Raw genomic sequence first — 24,550 nt, 5'->3', positions numbered from 1 at the left:
CGCCTTCACCAGGCTCTTCTGACTCTGTGAAGTGATGGACAACCTCCAGCCGCCCTATGTGGGTCCCCCTTACGTGGGAGGAGCTGGATCTTTAGTTGGGTGTGTCACTCTCTCAGTGGAAAGAGGCTGGTGGTGGGAGAGTCTAGATTCTCAGCGCAAGCCTCCCCCCGCCCCCCGCCCCCAGCGCAGAGTCACCTTAGCGGCTCCCCTGTCTCGTCCTCTGTAGGAGGCATTCGAGTCAGAAATGATGTGCTTCTATGCTGTGATGTGAAAGGATCGCGGCGCACGCTACACAAGCTTCTCACCCCTCTCCCCTCGGTGCCCAAGCATCCCAAGACAGGCAGTGGCCTCAGAAAGGCCCGAAGACACTAGCGGGCTTAGCTGACAGGGGTTTGTAGATACTGAATGCTCCCTGGAGAAATGAAAACATAGAGGCACTTTTCTCCTGGCTGTTTATTACAGTACGAAGAAAAAATGCACTGGTTTGAAACAGAAGCCAGGTTTCAAATGTAGAGGTGAAATACGAGGTGGCAATTAAAATGTGATTACACAGAATTTGGACACTGAGAAAAGTTTACAGGACAGTGGGTGTGGGTTTTCTATAACAGACACTTAAATACACATGACGATAACCGCAGATAGAAACCATCAAAGACAAAGCCCGAATCAACAATTAACGTTTACAGACTCATTTTCCCCCAGACCACAGAGCCTGACATCAAAACAAATACCGAAAGGCTTTAAACCGGGGGCATCTCGCCTCCACCCTGCAAGGTGCGGCTGGAGTAGTGCCAACCGTCTGAGTGATAAAGGGAGGGCGCTCAAGATACTCAGACAGTGCCCAGCTCACACATTCTCTCTTTGCTTCTCCCAAATCTACAGAACTCTCCGGCCTCCTGGCAAATAATTCCTCTGAGGGGCACTTAACGATAAAACGGCTTGTGCTGTAATATGCTCACCAGGAAAGAGCTAGCAGAGACTGAAAGGTTTGCGAAAGAGGATAAGAACCACACAGGGCGACAGAAGTTTCAGTGGAAATGGCAATAAATGGCCAAGTGAGTTTCTATTTGGTATTCGTCAGTTTGCACAACACCTCTTGATCACATCCACCATTGCATCTAAAGCTTACATGACTCCACCACCTGGTTGATAAGGTATGGCTGGAGCGAGGAACACAGTCTGCGTATTTGCAACAATGTACAACAAACACAGACAATGCATGATGAACACAGCTCTACTGAAAGGAAAGCCGTCACTTTATTTACAAAGTCACAAAACGAAGTATAAATACTTCTGTCATGAATGTTTAGGAAAACCATTTACAAAATTTTCAGATATGTACAGGTAGCTTGAAAAATCACCAGCTTTCCATTTTGTCACAGGTAGAGAGAGGGGTGGGCGTGGGCTGACGCCCCTCAAATTGTAATGAGGCAACAAGCGTGTGGCTACGTGGGACCAGCTGCGAATTTGCTGTGGACTCACACCGCTCCCCACGTGGAGGTTTCTCTGGGCATTTAAAGCTCGCCAGCGTCCTGCGGGATGTGGCCAGCCTGCTCAGGGACGTGGCCGGCACTCTGGGCTGCGGCAGTCTGGGCAGCAGCGTGCTGTTCTAGAACGTCATCGATCAGCCTCAGGTTGCACACCCAGTTTTCATCTGGGCTCACGTCGGGGCCTTTCAAGAGAGCTTCGATGAAATCCACCTCAGTGCAGTCAGGGGGTGAGGTGAGATCGTTCAGTGAGGCCTGGGGCAACAAGGCATAGGGTGGCAACTCAGGGGGGCTCCCCACGCTGTTGAAGGGACCGGGGGACGGGCTGGCAGCGACGGTGGAGGCGGCGGCGGCGGCGGCGGCGGTGGCAGCCACATAGCTTGGTGGCTCGATGCCCTGGATGGGACTCATGGGCCTGAAGCTGGCCATGCCTTGCTGGAGGGACTTGGTGGCGTGCGGCGGGCTCTGTCTGAGGCTCTGGTGGCCCAGCAGGCTGAAGCTGGGGTTGGCGGGGGCAGCACCCACCTTCTGGCCGGGTCTGCCTCCCGGGGCCACCTGACTGGGGGACACAACTGCCTGTTGTGATGGAAACTCTGGGGCTCCCAGGGGGACTCTCACGGGGGCCTTGGCAAAGAGGGAATTGCTATCGAAATGCTGCTGGATGCCACGGGCTGCTTGGCTCGGGGGTGGCTCCCTCAACACCGTGGTGGTCAGAGCTGCTGCTGCCACCCAGGCAGCGCTGTGGAGCACGGTGGGCACTCTCGGCACGCAGGGCTGTCTGGACTGGTGGGGACTCAGGGGCTGGCTGCCCAGGGGGCTGGGACAGAAGCCGGGCAGGGGCACTCCCGTGGGGGCGGCCTTGGGAATCCGCGTGCGCTGGCCGACGGACCCGAGGCTGCCCGCGGGGTTGTGGCTCAAGTGCAAGGGTGTGGGAAACGGGGGGCTGAAGCTCCCTTGCTGCTTGCCTGGAGTTGGTGAGATCAGGCCCACGCCCTCCTGGCTCTGGTGCCTGGTGGGTGGGAGCATTCCTGGACTCAGACTGTTCTGAAGGAGCCCAGCTCTGGGTGGCATCATGGGTTGGCTAGGTAGGGAGCTTGCCTTGGTCCGGCTACACTTGGAGGTGACTTGATCTTGGACGGCTACAGAAAGAGAGAAGTGGGGGTCAGTTCCAGCACTGACCTCTCACCTTCCGCCCCTGGCGCCTCCCGAGTGTCCCCCGCTCCCCTGGTTCCTCCACCCTCAGCCTGGATGGCAGTTCTTGGCGGAAGCCCTCCCAGACCCCCTGGGTCTGTGCTCACAGCTCCCCCTCCACCCAAGAGCAGATCATGTTGCACTGAAAATGCCAGTAGGTTGTAAGCTCCATGAAGCCAGGGTCTGGGTCTGCTTTTCTACTCAGTATCCGTACGCAGGCCTGGCACCGCCCACCCCCTGAAGGATGTCCACTCCAGCCTGGGCAGGTGCGACATTCAGCTGGTATCAGGCCCAAAGGAACAGGGGTCTTTGCAAGAGAACGGAGGAGCAATGGGCCATTGCTGGCCCCTGGGCTACAGTGAAGCTGCTGAACACCTGTCGGAGGGCAAGCAGCTTCCCCCAAACCCCCGGCAAGAATACCCTTGGGCTGGTCCAATGTCACTACTGGCTGGGGAGGACTGCTTAACGCATGTCTCCCCTGCTAGTCTGGCAGAGACCGTGTCTGGTTTTTGGCTAACAGCTGTATCTGCGGCCAATCAATGTTGATTACAGTCATAGCTGCCATGGTTGAATCAATCTCTTGAATCAAACAGTGATTTCAGAGTCATTAAGACTGAGCGTTTAATTGGGACTCTGCTTAAGCTTTCCATGTGACAGATCCAACCAGGCTGCTACGGAAGTGCCTTGCAGGCCTCCTCTCTTTCCCTCAATGCTTTTCGGAAACGTCTCAGTAACTGTTTATGCTGGAGTGAATTCTCCCCCAACCTCACACACACTCCCCCTGTCCCACCCTTTCGAGAACATTGACTGTTAAGTGCTTACCTTGAAATTGACTCAACTGTTGGGCGAGATATGCTCTCTGCTGTTCAGGGATCATTGCCATAAGACCTGATTTCTGCTTCTCTTGCTAAATAGAAGACGAAAAAGAAGTGTTAGGTTAGGGCTACCGAGAAATACTAGCCTTGGGATCTCTGTGTGGGGACTCAGGACTTGGCTTTGGTGTAGCAGAAAGCATGAGTGAACACACCAACACACACTCGCATGCATGCCCCACCCTCCCAAGCAAAACTCCGCAGGTATAAATAAAAGTAGGATTCTGCACCTGGGTTAAAAAACCAACTGCGACAGCGTAGGATGGGGCGGGAGACACAGAGCTTAACAGCAAGAGCACGGGGGAAAAAGATTTAGGCATTCTGGATGTCCTCCTGCTCGGGATGGGGCAGCAGTGAGATGTGGTCACCAGAAGAGCAAATGTGACATTAGGCTGCATTAATAGAAGCAGAGTATGTAGAAGGAGGGAGGTGACAGTCCTACACTACTCTGCCTTGGCCAGACCATGTCTACGGTACTGACAAGAGTTCGGGCATGCCAGCCTCAGGGAGACCCAGACAAACTGGCCGCGCTCGGAGGACACTAAGTGATGGAGCCTGTAGGGCTCGGACTCCCAACCACGAGGGCAAAGAATGGCTGAGCGAACCGGGGATGTCGGGGCCGTCATGGGGAAAGGGCCAAGGCTTGTTCCGGGTGGTCCTGGCACGAAGGGTGGGATGACCACACGATCACTCGGTCCCAGCTTCCCTTCGCTTGCCTGACCGGCCGCACATGGGCCATGGGAACGGGCTCCCGGTCTCCATCTCCAAGCTGGGTGGGCAGGGGGAGGAGCCGCGCTTGAGGGCTGCAGTCCCAGCCCTGAGTCTGGGAGGTGCTCAAGGGGACAGCCGCGAGAGCGCCAGCTGAGGGCCAGGAGAAGGCACGCCTGGCCCCAAGCCCCTCGGCCCTTCGGTGCCAGGTTGAGACTGGGTCCCAGCTCTGACTCCCAGGCCAGACTGCTCACCCGCTGCCGCCTCTCTCCCCTTCTCAGGAAGTCTGCTCCCGCGTGCGCCACCAACCAAGGCGGCTCTGTCGGGGAGCACACCTCCCTGAGTTTACTTTCGGAACAGCGTCCCCCGCCCCCCCAGATGCCAGAAGACTTGACCCGACAACACAGGCTGCCCGGGGCCTGCTTCTCTGCACTCGGAGGGCTGGCGCCCGGGAGAGCGCCCGGCTCCCAGGCCTGTCGGGCAGCTCTCGGCCTCGGGTCCTGCCAAGGCAGAGAGGACTGACACGTGGCAGCGGGCGGACCACGCCGCAAGCGATTTCAGCATCCCGCCCTCAGCCTGCTTCCTGTCCGAGCTCTGGCCCCCCTTGCCCTGGGGCTGCTGGGAGATGGGTGCCAGGGACGCTGTTCTTCAGCCCTGGAGCTGCCGTCTTCCTGCTAAAGCGTGGGGTGCGGAGACAGGGCCTGAGGAGCACAGGGGTCACATGACCACCCAAGGCCACCCCCCCCCCCGGGAACTGGGGGAGCCCTGCGCTCTGCCTGAGCTGCTCAGGGCGGGCGGGCCTTTCTGAAGGCAGCCCTCTCACCTCTGTTCTTCCCATCGAACCTCCCACCAGCCCTAGGAGATCTGGCCAGAAGACCTATGGCCCCAGCTTACTGACATGACAACTGAGGCTCACAGAGGGTAAATGACTTGCTCAAGGTGACACGGCTGGGGAAGCGCAGGGTCTCCTAACCGCAGATCCAGTGCTTCTGCCTCCCCAGCCCGCTGCTGCCAGGAACCGGCTCCTGGGCCCTGCTGTCTACACCAGCCCTAACGCCATCCCCACCAGCTGCTCCAGTAGGTTCATCAGGTAACAGAAAGTTGTACAGAGTGGGGGAAGGGCAGGGGGAGGCTACAGAGTGCGACCAAAGACAAAGCAGGGGACAGGCAGAAGAGTCCAAAGGGAAGGAGGTAGAGAGGGCCTGGGAAACCAAAGTGAAGGCGAGGCTGGGGCAGAGGTCAGAGTGGAGGAAGTGGGCAGTGTCTGCCAGATGAAAGGGAGTGCTTCTCGAACGGTCCACGGTTACAGGGACAACGGGATGTTGGCCAGCGTTCATCCAAGGAAGCACAAAACTCCAGAGCATCCAGAGTTCAAGCGAAAGTCTGGTGAGCGGCACGGCTACAGAAACTCCCAAGTCCAAAGGGCACGGCCGACGCCGGCCTGGGGGACGGGCCTCTGCCATCCTGGGGTGCCGCCATCAAGCGGGGGGTCTCTTCACGCTGCTGGGGCATCCGGGGGGCACCGCCAGCCCTCTGCTCCCGGCCTGGCCTGTTGTCCCTGGCAGAGCAGCCAGAGCATTCTCTCCAGGCCTCCCGAGGAGGCTGCTTCCTTTGTTTTGCAGGCGGAGGCCCCCATCCTTTGTTCTGAATCAGTGTGCTCCAAAGATAAGCCCCAAGAAAACAGTTGTTGCCTTTTGACACTGACAATTGGAATCGTTGGAAAATGGAGAAAACAGGAAATGACAAATGTTTTCAGTGACCAGGAGGAAGCAGTGGCTGAAAGTGGCTGCTTAGTGATGGACACTCCGAAGGATGGCCCAGGCAACCTGTGGCTTTTCACCGGCATGGTTATGGAGGAGCTCATCCAAGGACTGCTTTTCCTAGGGCTGCGGTCGGTTGTCGTGGAGCTGGGTGCTGCTGTACCAGGTGACGCCGGCGGGGCAGCGTCAGGTGGGCCCTGTGTGAACCTAGGTGTGCTTCCCCACGTGGTCCCCGGAAGGAAGTCTCCCCAGGAACGAGGGCCCTGGCTCCTCCTCCCACCTGGCCAAGGGGCCACCTTCACAGACAGGCCTCAGCCAGGATGGTGGTCCAGGAAGTCCTGGGGCTGGCTTTCTAGGAGCTTCATGCTGATGCCCAGGAAGCTCTGGGGGCTCACTTGAGGGCTAGCGTTCACCTGTGGGTGCTAGGCACAGGCAGCAGCAGAGACAGGCGAAGGGCCGGCCCGAACCCCAACACAGCAGAGCCCAACCCTGGGCCCCCCAGGAGGCCAGGCCGCCCTATGGGCCTCACCCTTTGGCCACCACAGGAGGATGGCTCCTGTGAGCCCCAGAGCACGCACCTGATGCGTCCTCTCCCCACTGCAGGCCAAGAACGGTCTCATGACTGATTCAGCCACTTCATGAGACCCAGGGACGCTCTAACTGCATGGGGGAGGGGGCAGAGGCAGAATATCAGCAAGCCTTCCACACGGATGTGCACCCAGGGTTCCTGCGTTTCGGGCAGATTCGGCCTGAAGTTACTTTTGCCCCACGATCCCCAAGAGGAGAGCGTTCGGACTGGGAAGGGGACTCCAAGGGAATAGCTCTGGGGGAATGCAGGGATGGATCTGAAGCCTTATTTTGTGCAGCACAGTTAAGAGAGGGAAGGAGGGGGGAGGGAGAGAGAGGAGAGGACAGAGAAGGGAGAGAGGGAGGGGAGGGGGGAGACGGAGACAGACAGGAGGAAGAGGAGGAGAAAGGGGGAGGAGGGGGAGGGGGAGGAGGAAAAGGGGCAGAGGGAGGGGCTTTCTTTTTCCAGCACCAGGCAGCTCCTTGCTCCTCTCTCAGTAGACAAGGCCCTTGGGTGCCCCACGCAGAGCCAGCCTGCCACAGCAGAAGCCACTCGCCTCTGTGTTAAAGGTTCAAAGGTTAGTGAGCTCTAGTGTGTGGGTTGGTTGGTTGGTTTCTTCCTCCAATAGGAAAAGCACCTTCTTTTGTGGTTTCGGGAAGCCAGATTTGGAAACAACTCACCCGCTCTTCTGACTTTTCCTTTGAAATGACGGGAAGACAGCGTTCTGCATGGAGATCTGAATTCTAGGGACTCCCACACGCCTGTGCACGGGGACCCCTCAGACCCGAAGCCCTGTTTGAGGGGGCGCGATTGCTCTTAGGCTAAACTCTCCCCACGTGTCCTTCAGAAACGGGCTGCCCACAGCGAATGGCAGGCCAGCTCCAGTGTTTCCTAATCCCCGCTCCTAACTCTCTGAGCCCGTGACTCAGTTTCTCCAGAGTGCCTCCAGATGGGAGTGCCGAGTGGGTCATCAGGCCACTACTCTTCCCTGCGGACCTCAGAGGCCAAGGCCAGGGCGGGGGCAGGGGCGGCCGCACACCTGCCCTTCCCTTGGGCCTCTGCTCAATGCCTTTCCCTGCCCGGAGGGCAGCCTCCCTGACTCCGGGTGGGAGGTGAGCCCCTCTGTCAGTCAGCTGATAGACATTTCTCATGGGTCTACCATGGGCCAGGCTCTGTCCCAGGCATGGGGGTGGCACTGTGTGTCTCTACTCTCATGAAGCTTACAATGGAGGGGGCAGCTGACAAGACGCAAGCAAATCAATCAAAGAAAATCACTGCCAGTGGTGGCACATCTACTAAAGAGAATACAACAGAGTGAAGGGATGGGGAGTGGGCGGGCATGGCAGAAACCCAGGGTCAGGCCGTGGGGCCCTCAGGGTACACGGGAACCAGCCACACCCGGAGGCCGGGGCACCAGTGGCCTGCTGGGGTCTTTCTTTGACCCTTGGGGCCTCTGGAGCAGGAGCCAGGGACCTCCCCCACGGTCATGATGCTGCCCTTGGGTTTGAACCGATCTGAAGCTGCCGCTGGGGACTTCACAAAATCAACGCCATTGAATATGACCAGAGCTGTAGTTCAGCTTTTTTCTTTTCCATTTTCTGCCTTTGCAGTTGACCTCCAACTATATGAACTCTCTCCTGACTCCAGACTCCACCTCCATCTCGGTGGTTTCAGGGCCGCCTGGTCCCGGAAGGGCTGGGTCTACATGCTGGGATTGATCTGGCCGCAAAGGAAACAAATGTCTTTGCAGCTCGCCTTTCTTCTTCCCCTGGGGTGCCTGCATCCTCCGTCTCACACTGTGTCTGGTCTTCCTGAGTCATGGCTGAGCTGGAGGTCCTGTCCCTCAAAGCCCCCCGAGGTGGGCCCAACTTCCAAAGCTTCGTAGGGAAGATCTGAGGGCCAAGCCTCTGCCCCACCCTCCAGCGCAGGGTGGAAGGCCTGGCTTGGCTTTGAAGAGAGATAATAAGGTGGGGAAATGAATTCTCTCGAGGCAAGCTAGCTTGGATCCCTCATTTTTTTGCCTTTTGGGGACAGGGCAAAACAGGTCAGACCAGGGTGGAACTCAGAGACGTCCTGAGTGGACGATGTCCCCATCCATTTTGTTAATTCTGTTTCCCTGGCAGCTTTGTGCTGGACAAGCCGAAGAGCACTGTCACTCTGAGAGCACGCAGAGAAAAGGGGAAAAAAAAGAGAGAGAAAAATCGATAGCCCTTGACTGGAAAGCACTGCTTGTTCTTGCGGGCCGAGGCACGTGGGATGGGGAGAGCAAGGCCTCACATACCGAAGCAGCATTTCCATTAAAGGCCAGAATCCCGGAGGTCCTTTCAGCTGGATGAGCATCTTCTGATCGCTATCACTCAGCCAATGCTCATTTCTCTAGCTTTCTCTGCAGAGAGGTCTGACATCCTGTACACACTGATATTTCATGCACCAGAACAACAACTCCACGAGCCAAATGAAATTCTCTGCAAAGGCCCGCTCTGGCTGGCGTCCACCATCTTGCTCTCACGACCACTAACGTGACTCTTCAGGGCATATGCAAACTCACAGCCATCTTGGACAGGCTTGGCTTGGCTTCCTTCTGCCCCCGCCCCGGGGCTACCAGTCCTCCAGCGGGGCGCGATCCAGCTTCCCACTTCCTGGGGTGCGTGAGTTCCAGGTGGGGTCAAAGAACACCTTGGGGTTGCGGAGTCCACGGCAGATCGCTGGAGGGAGAGGCGGTTCCCGAGCGCCCACCAGCTATGGAGCAGGCAGGCACGGGGTCGGGGCGGCGGGGAGGGATTCGGAGGTGCAGAAGCGCAGCCCCTGTGCCCCACGGACTCACAGCCTGGCCGCACGGACAGACAGGCAGGGAATGCGCTGGGGTGCTGGAAGGCCAACAGCAGGGAGGGAGCAACTGCGCCCAGGGCGACCCCCACTCAACGCCCCGGAGATGAGGTGCCTGGAGCACTCGCTTGCTTGGGTGGTCTCTCTGCTAGAAATCCCTCCTAGGTGAACAGAGCTTTACCGGCCGGGCTGTCACCTCCTCTGTGCCTCCCAACAACCCTGTGCGGCAGGCGGGCAGGCTGAGCAGGGGACGGTGCCCAGCTGACAGATGAGGAAAGCGAGGCTGGGGGAAGTGACTTACCGACAGCGTCGCAGCTAGGCAGTAGTGGAGCGGGCACCTGCCTCCAGGCCTTCGGATCCCAGCCGCCCCAGGGCGCTGCCTCTGAGGTGCTGTACGAGGAGGTGACTCGGGCCAGCTCCTGAGCAAAGGAGCTGCCGGGCAGGAAGGACTCACTCCCCAGGGCCTGGCAGGATGGGGGCTGTCGCCCGAGGCTGACCTGGGGGGGCCTGGCTTCCCCAAGCTTGCAGGCTTTGTCTACATGAGTCTACAACAACCATTGAACAGTCCATCAGCGGCGTGGCCACGACATGCCTCTGACTGCTCTTGTCACTGCCCTGACCGCCTAGCGGGGTCGTCTGGGTGCTTGGTTAGACACACCAACTGGTCTGGGCCAACCAAACCCAACAGCTTTGTGGTCTTAATTATTGTCTTGGGTCACAGACTCCTTTGAGAACCGGTTAAAAGCTATGGTCTCTCTCCACAGAAAAAGCACTTACGCTGGTGTCTCCCCCTTCCCAGCCCACCGACATCTTACCTATAATCTCAGGGGTTTTCTGGACCACTTACTACCCATCCGTGGGTCTCAGTTAAGGAGCCTCTGCCTCCATCAGTCACTGTCTTGTTGGACATGGGAGTCAAGCTAGGTCATCAGCAATGACCTTGACCAATCCCGATCCCTCCCCACGCCCCTCCCCCCCAACAGAGCACACCATTCTAAACTGGTTTGTAGGTACGTGTGTGTAGACACATGCTGAGGAATCTGCAAAACCAAATGGTGAGTGCAAAACCAAGCAGTCAAGTGGCAATCTCACAGCAGCCCAGCCCTGAGCGGCAGCCCTCACTGTACTTCACCTTGCCGGGGCCCCCACGTCTCAGGACTTGCGTGTGAGTGGCACCTCCCCCTTTCCACCATATTTTAGAAGGCAGGGATTTCGCCCGAATTGAACATCTGACCCAATTCTTTCAGCCAAAGGCAATTAAAACCCCTCACACTTGATATCCACGTCACAGGAAGCCTCAAGACTCCAAGGAGCTGCCGAGACAGCTCTGACATCCTGCCGAGCGCACCGAGCGCTCGGCCACAGGGGTGCCCAAGAGGACCAGGGGGAGCCTGCCTTGAGGAGAAGGTCTTTCTACGTGAAGCAGCCTCTTCACTCTCGTGCTTTTAACACCTGAGCTTTGCATGATCACCTGTGTCTCTATCAAACAGCCCAGTAGCAAGGGAGATATTTATCCTCCGAATCTAAGCTAAACAGTCGGAGTCAATTCAATTCATGACAATAAACACGACTAAGCGCCTACTGTGGGCAAGTCTCTGCGATGGATGACAGGCCAGTAGATATTTGGATGCCGTATTTGAATTAACGATAAAAACTGCCACCACTGAATTTATCGAGCATTTGCTACGTACCAGGCACTAACCCAAGTGCTTTCAATACTCAGTCTCACTCAATCCTTGAAACAGCTGTATATGAGGCAGGAACGATTATTGTCCTTATTTTACAGATAAGGACACTGAGGCCCAGAGAGGTTAACGAAGTTGCCCAAAGTCACACAGCTAGTTAGTAGCAGGGGAAGATGCAGATCCAGGTTTGCCTGGTTCCCAAGTCCACATGAAGTTTGGCATGGTGTGTGCGTGTGTGTGATTAGCTTGTCATATGGAAAACAAGTTTTGAAATGTAGAAACTGTTCAAGTGTGTCATTAAGAAAAGTACAGGCCAGGTTTTACAAGGGACCCCCAGGCAAAATTTTAAGAACACATTATAAATACTTAAAGATGGGATTAGGAAGAAAACCTAACTACTTGGAGAGTTTTAGAGATGACACCCCTCTCCCCAAAGAAAAACAAAACCAAAAAACCACGTGAAATACGCTTAGCAAGTGAACTCACTGCACGTGGGAAAGAAAACTTCTTTGCCATTCTGACGATAAGCCAACTACAGAGGGCCCGGCGCCCCTCCCCTTGGGCTGGTGCATTAGTGCAGAGCTGAGCTCACTGGCCACCTGAAGCTTCGCTTCGTCAAGCTCCAGTGTGTCCTTGGACCAAGGTCATCTGGGACATGAGCAGAAACGTCGCTCTCTACAATGGACTATTCTTTCTGCCTGCATACCTAGCGCCTTGATAATTCAAAACACTATTTTATAGCCACGTAGGAGTTTTTACAATCCCCATATGCAACTATTCCTAGAGGTCTGATTCCTTGCCCACCCCATGACGACACAGTCTGAAAGCAATGAGTGGGGCTCATTTGTAGGGAACTGAAGCATTTTAAGCTTTTGCTCAGGAATCCCTGGTAGCTTCATGTGACTTGTAGGATATTAATGACGGGTCAAGAAGCAAGAACCCCCATCAGCACGAATATATACGCTCACAGTGCCTCGGTAGTTCATCAGGCAGAAAAAAACCTGCAGATGGCACATGGAAATTACCAGCGGCAGAAGATGCCCCGACCGTGTGGGCAGTTCTGTTTCGGCAGCAGTTGGGAACGGGGCTGCAACCACCCATTCGAGTGGAGCAGAATGGGAGCAGGCGCTTCGCGGACCGGTGTAATCCTCGGTTAGAAAAAGAAAAGAAATAAACTAGATGAGATTCAATCTTGACTCTGACTGACAAGGAGCTCTGTAGCTGATGCTTGTGTATCTTCTCCGTTTTATTTACTTTGGAAAAGAAACTGCTGTCACACGCCCTGTAAGTGGGAGGTCCAGCTTCCAAAGAAAAAGTGGTTGGGACTTTTCAACGCCTGGAGGTTTCCACACATAAGGTAAACCCATCTCTCTCTTTGGAATCACCGAAAATCTCAGAAAAGCAAGTCAATCCATAATTGGTGGGCATGATTACTACCTCTCAGACTGGCTGGTTCCACGTGATTCCAAATTTCAGAGAATCAGACCCTGGGATGGATAGTGCCTGATGTGGTGCCCGGTTTCACAGAGCTCACACCCACTGGGCTTCCCGTGATTGCTAGAGAACTTGCTGGAACGAGGTTGTCCCTGGGTCGCTCTGATGGCTTGCAGCCACTTAGAGCCCCAAGCACATCCTGCTAAACTTTGCAATTAGGGCTCTTTGTCCCTTGGCCTCCTGCCTTCTTGGCAGGCAGGTTTCCTGTCCCATGGTGTCAGGTGCACTACCCCGCAGTCATACCCACGTCCTTGGAGTTCCCCCAGACAGGCTGCCGCCTGTGTTCAGTCCCCTGTGCTCGCGCTCCTTGCTTCGCCAGCCCAGAGAGCCCTTTCTCCAAGTTTCCCGTCTGGAACCCTGCGTGTCCTTGGAGATCCACCCTGGGAATTCTGTCTCTCCTTTGGTCCAGCTCCTCTGGCTGACTGATACATCCTTGTCGGGCCAAGTCTTAATCATCCTTAAACCCCTCTGGTGCCCAGACAGTGCCTGGCACAGGCAAAGGGTTCAGCAAATATTTGGAAAATTCAACTGACTGTATCTGTTATGAGCTTGGCATGATATCCCGGGCACTCGGGATATGACAGTCCAGTGAGCACTGTTAATGATAAAAGTGAGCCTTGACCCTCATTTTAAGCACATTTACTCATCTCTTTTCAACGCTGTTGGGTTAATAAGACCCATCAGTAGAACAGAGATCATCATCACACCGTGGAAATCACATCAGCTAACATTTACTGCACTAACCGTGCACACACACATATATTTGAGACTGTCCCCAGTTTACAAGACAAGGAAGTGGAGATAGGTTTACCCAGGACGCACAGCAGGAAGGTGGGTACAGGCCTGGACCTGATCTACAGAGTGACTAAAACCCAAGCAAGTGCTGGGTTTGGGAGAAGAGGGCTCCTTCTCTGCACACGGAGAGAAGCAGTCGGGTGTCCTTCATCCACACTGGAGTAAACTCCACGTTGTTGGCTATCCTGTGACCTCACCGTAGAACAAATGGGCTCTGATGTAAGGAGCTCAGATTATGACTAACCTCCACAGATACTCAGACGCTTTGCAAGAAGCAGATGACTGCTCTGGCTTTATCAATTATTGACTGGATTAGATCTTGGTCCAGTCTTCGCCGTGGAGGTCAGAAGGAAATATATGTGCATTCACAAGGTTACAGTTGTGTACTGTAATTCCACTGGCTTCTGGGAGCTTGTTGATCTCTAGACTTACTCATCCTGAAAGTTCAGGCAACAAATCCTGTTCAACTCCTCCTTTACTTTACTAACCGTGTAACAGAGGCGAGCAGAGAGAGCCCAGAAGAAGGAACAGGAGACTTGGTGCATGTGCCAGAGACTCTCAGAGGCCAAGGTCACTCACGGCTGGGCTGACTTCAGAAGCCAGCCCCAGCTGTTCAAGTCACGAGTGAGATGAACATGCTAGGGTACTAAATGCTATCCAGATAGCTCAAAGAGGGCAAGGCAGAGCTGCAGAAGAAGCTGGATCTCTGGGCAAACGGATGAATGTGCCGACTTGTCAGAGGTGACAGGAGACGACTTTGTAAATGTGAAGTAATGCTTTGGGAAACCAGGAAAGTGTAATGTGAGTCAGACTTCTTGGCCTCTTACTTGCCATTACACTACTTGGCCAAATGCAAATGGGATTTCAATATATCACAAGCATGCATCTATTAATAACACTAGGAGAAAGCTATACAACTCAAGCCTGAGATTTTGTAAGAAACAGAATCGTAGAAGCTCAACAAAGCAGCATAGTCCCACAGAACTTTGCGATGATGCTCAGTCATCCTCCAGAAAGAACGGAATGCTCTATACCTGCGCTGTCCAGTATGGTAGCGCCTGACCACATGCGACAGTAGAGCACCTGAAATGTGTCTAGCGCAAATGAAGAACTGAATTCTGAATTGTATTCACTTTTAATGAATTTAAATAGCCCCCTGTGAATGCTGGTGACAGTAACGGAGAGCACAGTTCTTCGCCATACTGGCTAAGAGTGCAGGCTCTGGAGAGAGAGGGTCTGGACTCGAATCGTGGATTTGCCACTTCTTAGCTATGTAACTGGGGGAAGTTACTTAACCCTTCTGTGCCTTACTATCCGCATCTGTAAAGGGGAAGTAATAGAAGTGCGTCATTCACAGAGTGGCGGAGGTTATGAGGATTCACCGAATTAACTAACACACGTGTAGTGCCTGCATGCTGTATTCTCTGAAGGTTAGTCAGTGGTAGTCTTAATCAACAATAATACCTCTGCCATGTATCAAGCACTTTTACAATGTTCCAGGCACTGTCCTGTGGGAGGAGGTGAGTTGCACGTCCCTTTATTCCACCATCTTGATCCGCTCCTCCTAGAACTGAACATGCTCTAAGGCGTGGTCTGGCCAACATAGCTCAGCGGAGCTATCACTTTTCCTATCTCTTGGTAAAATAGACTAATAATAATAATAAACGACGATGATAATATTAGAAACATTTACTGAGAACTTAATCTAAGGCACTGGGTTCAGCCCTTCCCTGGAGTCATTTCAATTAATTAATTCTTAGAACAATCCGAAGACGGAGGCACTGTTATGATCCCATTGTAAAGATGAGGAAACTGAGGCACAAAGAGAAAAGGTTAAGCAACTAGCTTGATGGAGGTCACTCGTTAGTAAGTGCCAGGGCCTGGACTAGAATCCAGACATTGTCTGACTACAAAGCCCAGGCCCCGAGTTTTGCTTGATCCAATTGCCCGACTGAAACTTTTGCTAATGTGATATACAAGCAGACCAGCAGCAAGAAGATTCTGGAGTGCTGCTAGGGTCTCATAGCTGTGCAAGGGCTGCTGGGTGGGCTACTGTGTGACCCAGGTGTTGTTTTCCTTTTATAACAACTGTATCCTAAAGTGAGGAGAAGTCCAAGTTGAGGGATTTCTGTTCTGATACATGTGGTACAGGGAGTGGGAGGGTCACTAGAGAGATTCTGCAAGAAACCCTCTAAGGCAGCACCAATCCTATCATTTGCTGGATCTCTTCTGTACATTTGCATTTTGTAAAAGTTTCCTTTCAGCTTTTCTGGACTTTTCCTCTATAAATGTATATAACTGAATGTTAGTATTTCCAGGTTTAAATGTCTGGAGCTGTTTTTCCGTGGGGCGTTTTTGCAGAGTGGCCAGGGCTGTGCCCGTCGTTGGTAACGCTGGGTTATAGAGGAGGAAGACTACGTGTCTGGTCAGGCTACGTGGGCCACTGGGAATCACCCTACGGGCAAGGTGAGGTCAAGATCACTGCTACGAGGAGCGCCAGGGACTGGGTCAAAGGACACCAAAGCTCTCGACGAGAGTCCAGAGCCTCTGGAGCCAGGCTCTGACAGCTTCTGGAAGGCTCCGATCGTCTCATGATGATGGGGGAGATGACGATGAACAGCTGCCACGTCCAGCACATAACCCTTCTGCTTCTGCGCGCCGAATCCTCCCCCGTTCCGTCCAGTGTCTCCCCGCCGGGTGCAGTAAGCACTGCTGACAGGCCCCGGGGTTCCAAAGAAGCCATCCGACTAACCATCACATTCAGGCAACCGAGGAAGGGAGCGGCAGGATTTCCTTTGGAGACTTCCGGATCGAGACAGCAGATCTAATGCATGCATCTAAATTCACTCCCTCACAAAGCCCCACTAAAAGTCCCGTGAGGGGTTGGCCTGGTTTGGTTTTTAAAGACACAATCCTGCAAGAATAAGGCGAATGCATCATCCCAAGCTCAAAAGCAGTCAGACCAGGGTTAACTGGCTCCACGGCCCCAAGGAAGCTGCATCACAGAATGGCAGAGGGGAGGGTGGAAGAGCAGCTTGGTCCACATGGCAGGCTCAGGAACAGCAGCCCCAGGTGGTCTCTGGCGCTGGCAGGTGAAGTGCACGTGGGTGGCCAACACAATGAGGCAGACGCCTGGATGGCCATCCCGCCTCCACACCCCTGCGTATCTGCCTCTCCTCCCCTCTGGCAGAGATCTGGCTTGACCATTTGCTGCTGAATTTCCTGCTCTGCCTTCCATATCCTGCTGCCCGGATTTGCTTCAACCCCACAGAGGTGTTCTCTGTTGACCTCCACCTGGAAGCTGGAGGGCCTGGAGGCAGGCTGTGGTGAGAAAAAGCCCTCAGGCCAGATTTCTTCTGCCTGTCCGGTACCATGCCCATGACTCCGGTACCATGCCCATGACGCCGGTACCATGCCCATGACTCCGCCAGGAGTCCTGACGGCGGCGAGCTCTACAAGTGGCCGGACCCGTCGTACCTTTAGTCACTGGCTTCCGTAAGAGGGGAGCGGCTTCTCTTCTGGAAGCCTCCACTGAATAGTGGCACCCTGACCCTTTGCTGCCTAAGCACCTAGATGGTGCCTGCCACTTGGCTCTTCAAAACAAATCGATCGCTTGTTGAAGAGTTCATGAATAAGTAGTGGAACCATATAGAAAAGCAAGAGAACGTTGGAATCAAGATAGTGGTTAATTCTACCAGAAGGGGCACATGGCAGCAGGGGTATGGGGTCTACTCGGGGGTCGACCATGTTCTATTTCTCAACCTAACCAGCAGTGACACAGGTTTTCACTTTATACTTCTTTAAACTGTTCATATAGGCCTTGCATACTCTTCTGTATCTATGTCACGTTTCACAATAAAAGGAAATGCTATATACACAGCTCAACGCCAGTCATGTGAAATACATATTTTGGCACAGAAAAAAAATAATGTGTATTCCAGCACGTTAACAGCGGTTATCTCTGGCTAATTTATACATTGTATATTTATGTATTTTATTATCTCATGGGATTTGTGTTTTTGCTACACTTTTCTGCATTTTCAAAGTTTACTACAAAGAGCATATATTATTCTTGTAATCAGAAGATCTTAAAACATACTGGAAAAAGACAAGGTCTCCAGCTAAGATTGAAACTGTGGGAATCTATGCAGAAAATAAGTACCTAAAGAGACTGGTGATGCACCTAATCTAACTAGAATGAGCTCGAAGGTCACCAAGGAGCATGACTCATAAAAGGAAATATTGATAAATTAGCCTTTATCAAAAGTAAAATCTTTTGCTCTGTGAAAGACACTGTGAATAGAATGAAAAGCACGACTAGGAGAAAACATCTGCAAACCTCCTATCTGATAAAGGACTAGTATCTAGAATATATAAAGAATCTCAACAACTCAACAGCAGGAAAACAAACTACCCAATTAGAAAATGGGAGAAAGACATGAAAAGACATTCCACTGAAGAGTTTCTACGGAAGGCAAATAAGCACATACAAAGATGTTCAATATCATTAACCATTAGAGAACTGCAAATGAAAGCCACAATGAGATACCACTACTTACCTATCAGAATGGCTGAAATAAACAGCAGTGGGAACACCAAAAGCTGGTCAGAAAGTGGAGAAACTGGACCACTCACTGCTGGTGGGAAATGTAAAACTAGCCATGCAGCTGTAGGATGACACAGCACTTGCACCCTAGGGCCTTTGTTCCAGGGTATACTACTGGTCAGTTTGTAGACTTCATCTGTAATAAATAATCTGCCTTCTCTAAATAAAGAATTTTCAGGTTGGGTTGAATTTCATTATAAAATTATACTTAATAGTAGGGAATTACAGCATTGGGGATAAAAAGTGTACGAAGGGGCTTCCCTGGTGGCGCAGTGGTTGAGAATCTGCCTGCCAGTGCAGGGGACACGGGTTCGAGCCCTGGTCTGGGAGGATCCCACATGCCGCGGAGCAACTGGGCCCGTGAGCCACAACTACTGAGCCTGCGCGTCCGGAGCCTGTGCTCCGCAACAAGAGAGGCCGCGATAGTGAGAGGCCCGCGCACCGCGATGAGGAGTGGCCCCCGCTCGCCGCAACTAGAGAAAGCCCTCGCACAGAAACAAAGACCCAACACAGCCATAAATAAATAAATAAATAAATAAATAAATTAAAAAAAAAAAAGTGTACGAAGTTCATATCTCATTCCCAGATCTGAAGCCACCTGTCTGCTTCAAGATGCAGAATTCGTGAGCCCAGAGTCTGAGCCAGGAGTCAGGAGACTCAGGCTGTTGCTTGGGGCCAGGCATTTCAGGGCCTCGCTAGACTCACACCACCCCAGGGGGAAAATGCGGGCTTCGCCCAGACCAGCTCACTAGGCCCTGCTGGGTGGGGCATGCTGTGAGCTGCGGGGGGCTTCCACTGACTTCACCCAAATGCCTATCTCCAAACTATGGGTGTGGGAGGGGTGGAGCTGGGCGTTCAGGAAGCTGCTGTCTGGAGAGAGGAGGCCCAGGGTGCCTGGTAAGGAGATACCTAGTTCCCAGGTGCCAGGTTCCCAGAGAGAAGGCAGGAGGGGTATGAAAGATTTGGCTGCAGTTGCCAGGGACCCTGAGGCTCTCTATCAGTGTGTTTGTTTCTTCTGAGGGCTTGTCTGTTTCGTTCCTTTGGAGCAACCATCACTGCACATAGTAGAACGTATAGTATAGATTGTTCGATAGCTTTCCTTGTAATAAAATACGGTGGCTGGAGTCTGCTCACAGTCTGCCTTTTATAGCATTCGTGCAACACATATTTACTGAGCACCCACCAGGATCCAGGCCCTGTGCTGTGATAACACTGGTGGACAAAGCAGAGATGGTGTTGCCCTCTTAGAGCAGGCACGTTCATGTAATGGAGATCACTTAAACGGGATTTATAACAAAGGTGGTTAATTAAGTGCTATAAGGGAACACTGCAGAGAACAACAGGAGAACCCAGCCTGGCTGGGGTGAGGGGTTAGTGAGAGGAGGCTTCTTGGGGGAACTGAACTTTAAGCTGTGACCTGAAGGACAAAGAGATGTTGTCCAGGTGAGGGGGTCCTGGGCAGAAAATTGGCGAAGTTCTCAAATCAACTTTATCTACATCACAGCTTCACCCAGTGCCACTCCTATCCCAAGACCTGATGGATACGCAGATTATGTACGGAGAAGGCTTTCAAAATGAGGCCTAAGGATCTGGGTTCTCCCTGGAAAAAGGGCTGCTTTCTGGAGTCACACAGAGTCAACCCAAAGAACATCGTGCTGCAGTGGATGGGGGCGGGGAAGACAGATGAACAATCTTCGTATTTCTATTCCTAACTTATTAAATTCAAGAAAGTCGTTGGCTCTCCTGAAGCCCTAAGCCCACTTGCTGAAAATCAGATAACAAACCAAAGCTGGGGGTCTGAGATGTTTTTAGCTATTCACATGGTAGGGTAGGGTGTGTCCCATTTATAGAACAATCTGTTGTAAATCAACGTAGAACGAAAGAGATAGCTAAGAAAAAGCTGAGTCCCAAATGTCAGAATCAGCAGGGCCTGTGGGACTCATCTACACCAGAGGTTCTCAAAGTGCGAGTCGTTGGGCCAACAGCAGCAGTTAGAAATGCACGTGTCTGGGTCCCACCCGGACCTACTGAATCAGAAACTCTGCAGGTGGAGCCCAGTACTCTGCACTTTCACAAACCCTCCAGGACACACTCCAGAGAGAACCACTGCTTTAATCCAACCCTCTCGTTATACAGAAGAGGAGACTGAGGCCCGGAGAAGCAAGGAACCCCTAAGCCCGTGGATGCTGGGCTAGTGACCACCGTGTGTTGCTTTCCAATTCCTCCTTTCCAAACGGGAGCTTCTTTTTTTTTTTTCCTGTCCTGTACTTCTGCTTTTTCTCTGCCAAGGTAAGCGCGATGGCCAGGGGTCCCGGGAACAGGAGGGGCTGTGCTCTGACCAAACTGAGGGGATGGCACGACATCTGCAGTTTCTGGATTGGAACTGAACCCCTCTGGGGAGGGTGTACATAGGTTTTCTGGAGGAGTGAGCATTTCGGGAGGCATACGCATGGCAAAGAGGGAGGGTTTGACTGTGGATGGCCAAAGAGGCCGATTACAGCAAAGACAGATGATGGCTAAGCTGGCACCTAGTTCTCCTGCTCTCAGTGCCTTCCACAGTTTCCGTTCAGGCGGCCTCACTTGCCCCATGTGCCCATGTGCTTTGGGGAAACCTGGCTCCACCTGGGCTTGCAGAGGCCGGGCACCGAGCTCCGCTTACACGAAGCCGAATAGTAGGCATGTGATCAATTCAGGCCACTGTGCCCAAAGTGCCAGGGGCTTTCTGGGAAAGACGCTTCCTTGCTCTTCTGACAGACCTTCTCGAAGCAACTCTCTCTTCTGCTCCCCTGGATGAGGGCAGGAGGCGGCCTGCAGCCCCTGGAGTTGCTGAGGGCTATCGTGTGCCCACAAGGGGGAGCCGGCCTGAGGATGAAGCAGGGAGGAAAGAGCATCTTTGGTGACACTACCTGCAGTTTGCCCAAGCGCCGGACTTCCACTTACAGGACTCAGTCAGTTCCCTTTATTGTTTCCTGCTATTTGCGACTCAATACATCCTAACTGCTAAAGACTCTAGCCTGGCCGGACCTTCACGACGTCTGCGTCACACCTCCAGCCTCACGCTGGAGGACAGCCCATCTCTGACGATGACGCCTGGGGCCTGTGGGACCCTGCTCAGCCTTGAGTCATCTTCCTTTACCCACAGACCAGTTCATCTAAAGAGAATTCTAGCACGCCTAAGCTGTCTGTACAACGTGACCCAGCAAACGCATCGAGTGCGGATCCCAGATTGCAATCTTGGGCTCTTTGCTCAGATCTCAAGTGTGGTACTCAAGCTCTTAAATACTCTATTTTGCATTAGTTGAATGTGATCCACGTTTTAGCAGCAATAATCTAGCTTAACAACATTATGAATTCCTGGATCAAATTCAATTCCGACGCTAACTCGAATATGTACTTTGTGGCTTTCTGTGAAGAAAATAATTGACAATCCAAACTGGAATTCATCTATAGCAAATAAGCAGTGCTGGCTCCTAAAAGCAATTACTGGCACCGAGCTCCTAAATTTTTAAATCCCTTGAAAAGTCCAAGACCATACCAGAAAGTCAAGATTTGATTTCAGAGGTAATAACTGTAAACAAAAAATTAAAAGCCTGTAAGAGGTGTTGGTGACTCGGGTGCTGATGGCTCTAGGAGGGTTCATTCTCTCTCTCAAACCCTAGTCCAATATTATATCAAAACTTTATCGATTAGCAGATATACACTAAGGTATATAAAGTAGATAACCAACAAGGACCTACTGTATAGCACAGGGAACTCTACTCAATATCCCATAATAACCTATAATGGAAAAGAATCTGAAAAATATATATATAAAGGAATCACTTTGCTGCACACCTGAAACTAACACAGCATTGTAAATCACCTATACTACAATAAAAAAAAAAAAAAAAAAAGAGTGCCAAAAAAACACCTTTTATCTACTGAAGAGTGGGAAATAGACATGGGAAGGCGGAGTCACAAGTTGGAGTTGCCTGGGCAATGAGTGTGGGCAGGGCAGGTGGGGCTGTGGCTACTGCCATGGCAGGTGAGATGGAGGAGCAGGAATGAAGCGGCGGCGTTGCTGGGAACAAGGGGAATGACCCTCCTGCTCTCCCCTGCGCAGGGCTCATGCACCTGAAGCATTTGGGTCAGTGCGGTAAAGCCTTACCCACCCAGAGGGCCTCACGACAATGCCCTGTGCTCAGTTCAGAGAGAAATAGCCAGGAAACGGGCAAAGAATTGGGGGTGGGAACATCCCAGTTGTCTTCAAACCTCTGAAGGGCTCTGAATTCTCAGAGGGCATATTGGACTACAATGTCTTTTATTTTTTTTTAAATTTTTTAAATTTTATTTATTTTTTTATACAGCAGGTTCTTATTAGTTATCCATTTTATACATATTAGCGTATATATGTCAATCTGGACTACAATGTTGATCAACCTCACGATTTTGTAATTTGTTTCCAAAAATGGGGCACATGGAGAAGGATCCTAAACTCTAAACTGGATGTCAATCTAGCTCTGACAAGTCACAAGCATATTTGTTGCTTGCAGCGGAGTCCGGTCAGTTCCTGAGGCCATGAGGTCATTCCGATAGTCGGCTGACATAGTTTCATCAAAGGATGGGTCCTCTGCTACAATCCTGCCTTTTGCAGTGAGGATGGGGTAACCACAGCGCTTGGAAGAGCAGTACTGCCCACCGGCTGCTGAGGAAAGGGCCAGGCAGAACAGATCTATATGATGCTGGAGCTCTATGAGTTCAGAGGGAATCGACAGGGTCAAGGCCATTGCCAGAAGCTGTCCTTTTCAACCCCATTCTGCTACTTTGATCTGTACCAATCTCAAACTCTAACAGCTAATATAGCAATAGGGGACATCAGGAGATCTTTCTGGAGGGTGCCAGGAAGGAATCTCTGTGATGTAATTATTCTGCTAAAGAAGACACTTCCAAATGAAAAGTGAATCAAGCAAATAGAAGAAGCTAACAATACAGCTGTCAAAATGACAAAAACAAACAAATCAAAACGAAACCCCCAAAGATCATTTCCACAAAGGATATAAAAATCTGTGCTCATGAACTAGTAAAAAAAAAAAAAAAAAAACCTTTTAATTCTTTTAAACCAATGGGGAAAGCTTATTCAAATACAACCAACTGTTCTTATAAGTTAACATTTAAAGTCTGACAGGACAAGAACACACGCTGAGCAGCCTTCAAAACTGAAATTGATTGGGTTACGTTAGGAATAACAGTGCCGCCCCAGAGCGGCATAAGCGAATCTGAACTGGGGGAAAAAGCAATGGAATGAGTGGCCTGAATTTCTAAGCCAGCTTTTTTTTCTTTTCTTACATCATGTGCTGCTGTCATTGTGGTATGTGAAATAGCAGCCAGAGGTCTTGTTTGTCCTTCTAAAATGCACGAAACAACCGCTACCACCGCAACAGAACAACCAGTGCAAATTACCCCTGGAGGTCCAAAACTGTGCTATTTGTTAGAGTTTGAAGAAATCAAACGCATTCAGATAGTGCACTTGTAGAATTGTAGGCAAGTGTCTGTCCTCGTGGACAGTCACAGTCAGGGGGGGTAGGGACCCTGCGTGCAGAGGCGGAGCTCTCCCTTCAGTCCAACACAAGAATCTGAGCTCATCAGCCTCCTGGGCTTCGAAGATTGGGGATTTCTACCAATAATTACTCTAAAACACTCAAAATAATCTCGGGAGCGTCATTCTCAGAGGCCAGCAGATGCAACTGATTTATAGGTTCATTCCTTCCTGCCTTCTTCCAGTCATTTGTTCAAAGGCTCCTCGAGCTCACGTTTACAGACCTAGATAAGACATCATGTGCCTGAGGAATCTGCTAGCAAATGGGGGCACAGGCAAGACACAAACGACTCTGATTAAAAAGTGGACACTGCCAGGCCCTGAAAGGCAGAAACCGAAGGTCTTGAGAGCTGGGGTGTGAGTGGGGACACAGTGACCAGGTGTGTCAACTTCCCAAAAGTCATTTGGACAACGGCTAGAGGCTCCTGTTTCCTACTTTGTGTGTCAGTGTCACGCCTGGTTCTCACCGTAGCCGAGACCCTTAACCTTTTCCAGAACTCGACCCCAGGGCCTAGCACTTGCTCCAGAGGGACACTGTGCACAGAAAGTGAGTCCCTAGCATTGTTCCGTTGGCTCTTGTATTAATCAGCAAACTGTGAGCCATCCTAGCGTTTCTAGGCTTGCAGATGCACCAGAGAACCCATGAAGCCAGTGGGCTTTCTTACCCCATTCCGGAGCAGAGACCCCATTCTGTCTACATCACTTCTTTGTTCCCCCATCCACATGTTGTCATTTCTCTAAAATGCCCAGAAAAGGACAGAAGTTGTGATCAATTTATCAGGAAAGTTCTTTCTAGGCGTTGGCTATGCCCAGGAACCCTACGCCGTGCGTGTAACACGCATGCACTAAGTGAAAAGGGGAAGTGCACGCATGTCACTAAGGCATCTAGGAAGTGCAGCCGGCCTGCACAGAAGAAACATGGGTATGGTACCCGTGCAGTCAGTACTCTCCTCTCCATGAAGGAAGACAGGCAGCTCAGCTGC

The 24,550-nt window shown here is 52.1% G+C and overlaps 1 protein-coding gene across 5 annotated transcripts in view; it reads right to left on the bottom strand.

Moving 5' to 3' along the window:
- Positions 1 to 481: 481 nt before the first annotated feature.
- MAMLD1 (mastermind like domain containing 1) overlaps positions 482 to 24,550 on the bottom strand; it is a 112,076-nt gene continuing 88,007 nt past the window's right edge. For 2 of the 5 annotated variants that reach the window (XM_068533790.1, XM_068533791.1), the window contains 3 exons: positions 12,123 to 12,245; positions 3,501 to 3,585; positions 482 to 2,626 (listed from right to left, as the gene is read on the bottom strand). In XM_068533790.1, the coding sequence (XP_068389891.1) occupies positions 1,515 to 2,626; positions 3,501 to 3,585; positions 12,123 to 12,245 (1,320 nt within the window). In that variant the 3' untranslated portion in view covers positions 482 to 1,514. Of the gene's footprint in view, positions 2,627 to 3,500; positions 3,586 to 9,713; positions 9,958 to 12,122; positions 12,246 to 24,550 lie in introns of all 5 variants that reach the window. The other 3 variants (XM_068533794.1, XM_068533795.1, XM_068533793.1) reach the window with 2 other exon arrangements.

Source organism: Eschrichtius robustus, chromosome X (assembly GCF_028021215.1).
Source record: "Eschrichtius robustus isolate mEscRob2 chromosome X, mEscRob2.pri, whole genome shotgun sequence".
NCBI classification, from domain to species: domain Eukaryota; kingdom Metazoa; phylum Chordata; class Mammalia; order Artiodactyla; family Eschrichtiidae; genus Eschrichtius; species Eschrichtius robustus.
Note: the sequence above shows the minus strand (reverse complement) of the source record. Positions and strands in the feature narration are given on the sequence as shown.